At 48.6% G+C, this 8,824-nt stretch overlaps 1 protein-coding gene across 1 annotated transcript; it reads right to left on the reverse strand.

Annotated features, from left to right (window-relative positions):
• Nucleotides 1-1,986: 1,986 nt before the first annotated feature.
• INSM1 (INSM transcriptional repressor 1) lies at nt 1,987-5,491 on the reverse strand. The gene has a single exon (XM_088477571.1). It carries the CDS (start codon nt 5,194-5,196, stop codon nt 3,907-3,909), a length of 1,290 nt encoding a protein of 429 aa, XP_088333697.1. The 5' UTR covers nt 5,197-5,491; the 3' UTR covers nt 1,987-3,906.
• Nucleotides 5,492-8,824: the final 3,333 nt, after the last annotated feature.

Raw genomic sequence — 8,824 nt, forward strand, 5'->3', positions numbered from 1 at the left:
ATGTCTGTCAAAGCAAACAGCATCCTTTGCGCTAATCTCTCTTGTTGCGTGCCATGCTGCTAATAGACATGTATTTATGGGCCTGAGTATTTGTGACATAAGACCAAAGGAAAGAAAACTCACAACAGTTCTCTTTCTACTACAGCAAAATAATATATTACACTTGGGTTGAGTTCTACATTCATCCTCTTATCAAGTGCTCAAAATCTGTGTTTTACATGTTCTGCTATGTGACCACAACAAATGGAGCACAACAGAGTGCCTGTCACATTTATGTCATTATTCACGTCCATCTTTACTGCACCTCTATTGTGTAACAGTGGTGAAGGCACCTTCTGCACATTTTAGGCAAGTATCAAATTGCACCATTTACCCTTGATTAATATACAGTGTAATAACTGAATTTTATACACACTGTGTACAAAAGCTGATGTATCTACCATAGACTCATGCTTCTCTAGTGAGCTAAGCAACGTAGCAGGGCCTATAGTTTATTATTGTTCTTTAAGTGTTTCTTAAATGTTGGATTTTCAATGTGAGTGGACAGTGGATTGTCCACCTACCTACATGAGCTACTGAATCATATAGGAGAACACAAAACTGATATCTCTGGGATGTAGGAAAGAAATTAGCAGGAAGAAAACCAAGGGGAATTTTATGTTAAGTTCAAACTCCCACCGGTATATATGTTTCATTGAAAGAGAGACCAGATATTCTATAAACTCTCCAGAAGTGTTATTGTAATTCTGGATGTATATACAAGAAAGCACTGCTGGAATTATTATTTTTAACTTCCTAATAAAAAAAATAAAAAGTGTCTTTTATGGAGTACTGTATTGTGGATGATCAGTTATGGCCGCAGTGTGTCTGCTGGAGAGCACCAACACAAAACACGCAGTGAACCAATCTGAGTCTTGCAACCAGTAATACTCTTTTTCCATTAAATTTGCATAGTTCCTTGCAGCAAGGGCAGTTGGGAGCTATTACAGCTATAGGCAACCAGTGGAACCCCAGCATCTTGGCTAGTAAGGAATGCTGGGACTCTTCGTTCCACAGCAGCTGGGGAACAACTGACACCTAATTCTGTTCTAGAAGGCTAAAATAAAAACTTAAAAAAAAACATGTATGTTTCTATATTGCAAACTTTCCCGTATGTTTTTATTTTGGGAGTCAAACCTCCTTGACGATGCTCCCATCTACAGTAGAATAGCATAGCTTCAAATGTAAAGAAATAGTCAATACATACCTACAGCTAAAAGCCCACTGGTAATTTGTGGGGTTATTACACTTCAATAGGTTTTAGAGATGCTTGCATGGTATATTCAGTTCTTAACATCACTTCTCTGATCACCAAGTCAAAGTCTTAATTCTACAGTGCCACCTATTTTTGTAAACTGAATATAATGGGTATTATTGCTGTCATTTCTAAGGCTAGGTACACACTGGAGCAACAGGCATTCATTCTGACATCGGAACGAATGCCCATAAACAGTGATTGTTCGTAAACACTGGATTACTTTAATGTATGACGAAACTATAACCGTTCCGTCATTCATAAACAATGCACTGGCCGCTAGCGATATCGCTAGGTTTGATATGCAGCACATCAAACGTGGCGACCGCGGGAGCACGCACTCATGTGTACAGACTGAACGATGTAGACAATATATCATTACGAAATGGCATATTGGCCCGACCCCTCCAGTGTGTACCCGGCTAAAGAAATACAAAAGGAGAGCATCTGTTATTTCCCTACAGTTGTACTAAACATAAAAAAGTCTGTTAAGTTGAATTAAAAAAAAATAAAAAATAAATAATAAAACATAACTATAGTCTCAACCCATTTCTACAAAGTTACGAAAGTATACCACCTGTATCATAATTTACTAAGCAACTCCAAATCTGAGACTTCATATGACATTTTCTGTCCATACCATCTTTTCGTCATGCACCTCCTAACTGTACGGAACACACAAGTCAATAGAATTTGAATTTGAAAATATTTTATTTGAATAGCAAATTGTTACACAGTCGAAACAGTTCTAGTGAAGCTCTCTATAAATAGCTAGCAGTTAAGAAAATAATGTGTGTAGAAAAGAGATTGCTTCTAGACATATAAGAGCTATCCGTTTACAAGAGCCATCTGCCCCTTAAAGCACAGTGAATGGAAATAGCCATTTGTTTAGGAATGTATAAAGGTGCAACCTTTAATTTTTCTTTTTCTTAGTTGTTAATGTAAGACAAAAAGAAAAAAAAAACAATAAATAAAAAAATAGAGGTTGCAATCCAGAGCGGAATATAATATCAAAGTACTCCAATAACACCATGATCAAATAATAGTAATATCTGTCATTCGCATTAATAAATAAAATAAATAAGCATAATTAATCATAAAATCAACATATACATTTGGATAGAAAATGCATGTATGCAGTTCCATCAGAGCATGTTTGGAAAAATAATAACAATAATAATAATAATAATTTAAAAAAATTGCATTTGAAGAAATGTTTTTCTCTCATGCTGTGGCATGACGATTGGCTGGCCCCTATATTGGCTAAGTGAAAAAAAGGCAGTATTTTTTCTACAAAGTTAAAAGACAAGGCATTTGTGGCTAAAGACTAAAGAAATGTCTCCCCCTCCCAATCAGCAGATTTGTTCACAGAAAATAGAAAGACAGAATCCAGCAGTTCACAAGCCATTATAAAGCTAAACATGTCAGTCGTCCCATGTAAAGGCTGTGAAGTATAAAGGCAGTAATTGTCAATATTGACTGAAAACATGAACCCGTAGGCTACAAAACACATTAAAGACAAGCCAGTAAGACAAAAATTACAGGAGACAAAAAGCTGATTAAGACCTTGACCCTACTTTGCAAAAGAGAGAGCAAGTTGGCAACTAAAATAGTAGGGACCTAGAATAGCCTGAATTTATTTGCAGGCTTCCAAAGTTTCACACCAAATACATGTAAAGTTATGTCATCCTAGAATACCATGTTTTCTTGTTTCTTTTTTTTTCCTTTCTATCCTATAACAAAGAAGACAATAGAACAGATATCCTCAGATTCTGATGCCATGCCCACTGACATGACAATACATGAGCATTTAAAAGACACAAAGATAGACAGCACTATCACAGTTTTGCATCACTAGTGATAGGGGAAAGGCAGCACAGAGATTATCTGTAACAGAAAGCAATGTTACCCCTTTAAGGCTAGGGGGGTGATGCCCAGCTAGCTGGCAGTGCAAACATTAACTTAAAAGGTTACTTAGCCAACACATTGCCATTGTATAGTACTTTACAACTCTACAGAGAATCTCTGGTGGTCTATAGTGAACATTATGACTTGGCTGCTATTACAGAAAGTAGTTTTATGTCATTAGAGCGCTACCCCCCTTAGAAAGTGGGCACATATAAAACTTTCAAAATTTAAGCTATAGTGCTTTCTCTCCCCCTTGTAAAGTCTAGGTAATGCTGTCTTGCTTTAAAGCACAATAACCACATTTAATGCACTTCAACCTATGGCTGCTAGTAGTGTGTGTGTCTTGATTTGGCAGCAAGAGAACAGTAGATCTAACGGTTGGCAGACCTCGGGTCTCTAGAGATGGCATTGGTTGCATCAAGAAAGGCACAGTTCTCTTCCCTGGCCACAGGGGTAAGTAAGGGCCATTAGTTGGCAGCAGTCCATAGCTATCAGGCAGAGGTGGTGACAGACCACTAGGTGAAATCCTGAACTGAGTGGGCATGACCCTAAATGGACACAGTCTGAAGTCTCCGTGGGTAGGGTGGTCCATGTGGACCAATACACATGTTGTACTGCCAGTCTGCTACCCTATCACTGCCCACCTGTGTCCTGCACTGGGCCTGGCACCCCTCCCCCACCCACTGGTCCAGTCTTTGGCTTGGTCAGCAGGCCGGGCGAACGGGCACCTGCAGCAGGATGACCTGCCTGTTCTCGGACGGGTGGCACTTGTTGATGTGCCGGGTGAGGCCGGGCGAGCTGTAGAAAGTGGCCGGGCAGTACTTGCAGGGGTAGAGCTGCGAGGAGTGGAGCAGGCGTATGTGGCGCTCCTGGCTACTCTTTCCTGGGAAGGTCTCCCCACACACCGGGCACGGGTGGCACTCGGAGCCGCTGCTCAGGTTGACCGGCCCAGGGCTCTTCGCCCTCCTGTCCTCCGCGTACCGCGGGGGCTCCGCGGCATGGGACAGCAGGTGCTTCCTCAGGTAGGCCTGGCGGCGGAACTTCTTGGCGCACTGCGGGCACTCGTACAGGCCGTCCTCGGAGCCGGACTCTGAGGCACCGGGGCTCGGGGTGTCGCGGTCGCTCAGCGGCTCCTCTTTGGCCGGGTGGGCAGCGGCGGCCGGGGGCCGGGGCTTGTGCCAGCGGCGGTGGGAGGCCAGGTTGGCCGGGCAGCTGAAGACCTTGTCGCACTCCGGGCAGCGGTACTCCACCCGCACGATGCGGGAACACTTGTGCTGGGCCAGGGAGAACGGGTCGCTGTACTCCTCCTTACACAGCTGGCAGATGAACTCCCCCAGGGGCCGGTGCCCGGAGCTGTGCGGACGCGGCCGGGGCGGCTCCACCGGACCTTCCTTGATCTTCAGCCCCAGTACTGGGGACGTGGTCACCTCATCCTCGAACGCCAGCTTGCGAATCGCTTTGGTCTTCTTGGCCGCGGGGGGCTTCGGCGGGTGGCAGGAGGGATGCTGGACGGGGATCTTGCCCGGGAGCTCGGCCGGCCGCTTCGGGGGGACGCTGGAGGCGGAGGAGGCGGGGGGCAGTGTGCCCGAGGAGCTCAGCTTCAGGTCGGTGGGCGCGTATGGCTGGGGCTCCATAGAGGTGACCAGCGCCGGGAAAGACTCTGCGGACACCGGGGAGCCAAGGCTGAAGCTCCGGTCTAGGTACTCCCGGCTCACTGGGCGGGTCGGGCTGGAAAGAGACTGCTGCACGGACTCAGGGTTCCCGAACTGGCCGGCGGGCGGTGGCCGGGGACTGCACGGGGGAGCGGTTGCCGCTCTATCCGGACTGGCCGGGGGCAGGAAGCCTCCAGTGTAGCCCAGCGCCGGCCTCTGCCCGGACACCGCCAGGAGCATCCAAGCCGGGGGCCCCTCCCAGCGATCCTCATCCTCATCCCGCACCCGGTAGGACACCGGCGGGGACTTTCTGCTTCTCTTCACCAGGAACCCCTTCGGCATGTCTGGTGCAGGAGGCTTGGTGCTGGGAGAACGGTGCCCGGGTGTATGTACCAGTGGCAGGTGCAGCGGGGGAGGGGGATGCACTGTCCGAGGTGCTGCACTGACCGCCGCTCTCCGGCACTGTCCTCGGTGCTGCACTGGCCGTTCTACGTGCACTGTCCGCGGTGCTGCAGGATGCCGGGGCACTCAGTGGATCTCTCACCCCAGAGCCGGCACGCCTTTATACGGGGGATCTTTCAGAGCACACGCCGTACTGTCACCCGAGCAGCCAATCCCCGGCCAGGCACGGCTTCTGGAGTGCTGCTGGGGGCGGAGATGTGACCGAGGCGGCAGATGTACCTGAGCCCCCTCCCCTCCCCTCCGGCTCAGGCACACGCCCGGCCCCTCCCGCCCTCACGCCTGGCTGCCCCTCAATGCGCTGCCACACGTGCCTGTGTCCCAGGGGTGAGCAGTCTGACCCTCCAAACACCGCACACGGCACACAAACAAAGCCGAGATCTGGACATGTCCTGCCGGAGCTGACACACAGCACACAGGCTCTGGGCCATTGTGTCCCCTGGTGTACGGGGTATAGAGACCGATGTTATGTGCTAATGCCACTTCTGTCCTCAGAGCATCATCTGCTGTAACTACCGCACACATGTCATATAGGTGTAACTATCACACACATCATCTACCTGTAACTATCACACCCATGTCATATAGGTCTAACTATCACATACAACATCTACCTGTAACTATCACACACATGTCATATAGGTCTAACTATCACACACATCCTCTACCCATAACTATCACACACATGTCATATAGGTGTAACTTACACACATCATCTGCCTGTAACTATCACACACATATCATATAGGTGTAATTATTACACACATCATCTGCCTGTAACTATCACACACATATCATATAGGTGTAATTATTACACACATCATCTGCCTGTAACTATCACACACATCATCTGCCTGTAACTATCACACACATATCATATAGGTGTAATTATTACACACATCATCTGCCTTTAACTATCACACACATCATCTGCCTGTAACTATCACACACATGTCATATAGGTGTAAAGGTGCATACACACGTAACGATTTTTCTACTTCAGGGTCCATAGGGGGTCCACAGGGTTGACCTTGGGGGTATAGGTTGGGAACCAAATCCGGGCACCACGCAGTTAAAGCTTTTAGCTCCCAGGATGCACTTGGGTCCACTCTCCCTATAACCCCGCCCCCCAGCCAGAGGCACCTCAGTTTAAGTTGGTGCCCGGCCGGAGTCGGGTCACCGTTACTGCAGGGGGGCTGCTTAGCAGCCCCTAAGCTTAAAAGAGTTTTATTTTATTATTTTTTTACTACTCTTCAGAGCGGCAGCATCAGACTGTCCAATGGACGTCTGAGCTGCCGCTCCTACACCCCGCCGGCGCTGCGACGCCAGTACAGATCTGGGGATCGCAGCGGGACCCCAGAGTCTGTACTAGCCGGGCTCTGGAGGAATCCCTGGGCTGCTGCCGGATCGACGGGGACAGGTAAGTCGCGTGGTCACCGCTTGCGGTGACCCGCGTGTACATGCAGCCTTATGCCTCCGGTCTCTGGGGACAGACCGGAGGCGCTAGCGGTGGCGGCGGGCTCCCCCTCCATGGAGGCATACCCCGCGTGTCCACAGACCACCAGGGATTATAGCGGCAGCGGGAGACGGCATCCCGGGGGGTTAATTGCTAGCCAGGGGAGGAAGCTTTCCCTGTCTAGCGGCTCCTCCCCTCAGCTCAGCGCGCCTTTCAATAATACAGTCTGGCGTCGCTGAGCTGCTTCCTCCGCGGGCCACGCTTCTTCTGAGGTCTCCAGCGGCCATTTTCTCTCTGTGGTGCTGCAGAACTCTTAGGATGTCAGTGAGCCCAGTCCCCCTGCGTACCTGGCCATTTTGGGTGAGTGTACACAGCGCTATAGCCTTCCCAGACACTGAATCTGGGCAGTTGAATGTAGCGACATTGTGCAGTATATTATATGTCATGCTTATGTATGTATATATATTTTTCTGCATTGTATGTGACTTATGCTAGTGCTGACTGTCTGCTTTTTCTCTCACCTGTCAGTGTATATCTATCCCTTTTCTTTATCTGCCCTAATACAGGTGTACCTGGGGTGGTTCTGAGACCTCACATATATATATTTGTTAATATCTGTGAGGTTTGTCACATACTGTTGCGTGCTGCACGTTGCCATATTTTAGATGGAACTGTGAGTTGCGTACGCTGATAATGGGTTCCTGCAGCTAATCTTAGCGTCAGTCAGGACCGGTATGGCGCTGCTTAATATTTCCGTCAAGATAGTCAGATATATCTGACCAGGAGATTGCACACGATACTGCACCCATTATTGCTATCCTGCAAGTCATAGCCTGCAGGAATTAGTGCGGAGGATTTTAACTCAGAAAGGTTTACGTATGCGGCACCATCTGGTGCCGGGCCCCTTGCACGACCCCCTTAAAGGGCGTTGTTTCTCAGGATCCTCTCCTTTGAGGATCGCCGGGCGGGCCCCATTGTCGTCACTCGCTTGGAGTTACTTCACCATACTGCCCTTTTGAACTCGGGGTATCTCGCAATTTCTTGCAATTTACCCCTGTGTCACAGACTATCGCTCCCTGCCGGGGTTTTTCACAGTACATGAATTACCTCCGATACCACATCGGTCTGTCATTCCCCTTGCAGGGATTACCACAACGGCCACCCTGGTGGATGTCGTTTTATACGAAATACTAATTGGCGTGATATACGCCCTGTGGTTACTGACCAGTGGCTCTGCCGTGAACTGGATGGTATATTCGGCTCTTTCCCTCTCACATGGGGGGGAGCCGATCTCAAGTATTATTATCCCTGCTTTGGGGCTGGTAGCCAGGCTCATTCTGGATATAGAGAATGTCGATCCTGCACCAGTATCATACATCTCCCGTTTTCTGCCCAGCGGGTGGATCTCATAGCGGGAGTCTGGCTGTCCCCAGATACGAGGAGTCACAAAGGCCTCCTGTTTCCCATTTCCTGAGGGTCCTCACAAGTAATGGAAATCCCCTTCTGGGATGGATTTGTATGTTAATCATCGGGTTACAGGCATTAATACGCCTCCCATCCCGGCCTGGACGAATTTTACGGATCCGTAGGTGGTAACTTTGCCTGAAATCAATGTACTCGTTTTCAGGGCCTGTTGCCCGTCCTACCATGGCCATCGCATGGTGATGCTTTTGTGACGTTTTTCCCCTCCAACACGTCTGAGGTTCAAATATCTTTTTGCCGCTCACAAAATATGCAGTGGTCATATGTGGGATTACCTCATGGGATGCCGGTCTTCTAACTTTCAGGGTTTCGGCGGCGTCTGTATCCGCCGCAGTACCCTATGGCTGCGTTATGGGAAAGCAGAGGTGCACACTCCTTCCAGGGGGAAGTTCTTGTTTGGTCCTGACCTTGACAAGATCGTTGCATCATTGGCAGTATCACTAATGGGGAGATACCGTCTTTAGCTACTCCCACTACATTCGGACTAACTCTGTTAAGTCTTTTTGTCCTCAGGGTCAGCCTAAAGGCCTGTTTTTTCCTAGGCTGTCGGCCTCCACGGGGGCCACCATATCC

Source organism: Taudactylus pleione, unplaced genomic scaffold (genome assembly GCF_031769625.1).
Source record: "Taudactylus pleione unplaced genomic scaffold, aTauple2 ptg000201l, whole genome shotgun sequence".
Classification (NCBI taxonomy): Eukaryota; Metazoa; Chordata; class Amphibia; order Anura; family Myobatrachidae; genus Taudactylus; species Taudactylus pleione.

Coding starts and splice junctions, on each gene's coding strand:
- INSM1 (XM_088477571.1), bottom strand. CDS start 5,196: ATGCCGAAGGGGTTCCTGGTGAAGAGAAGCAGAAAGTCCCCGCCGGTG.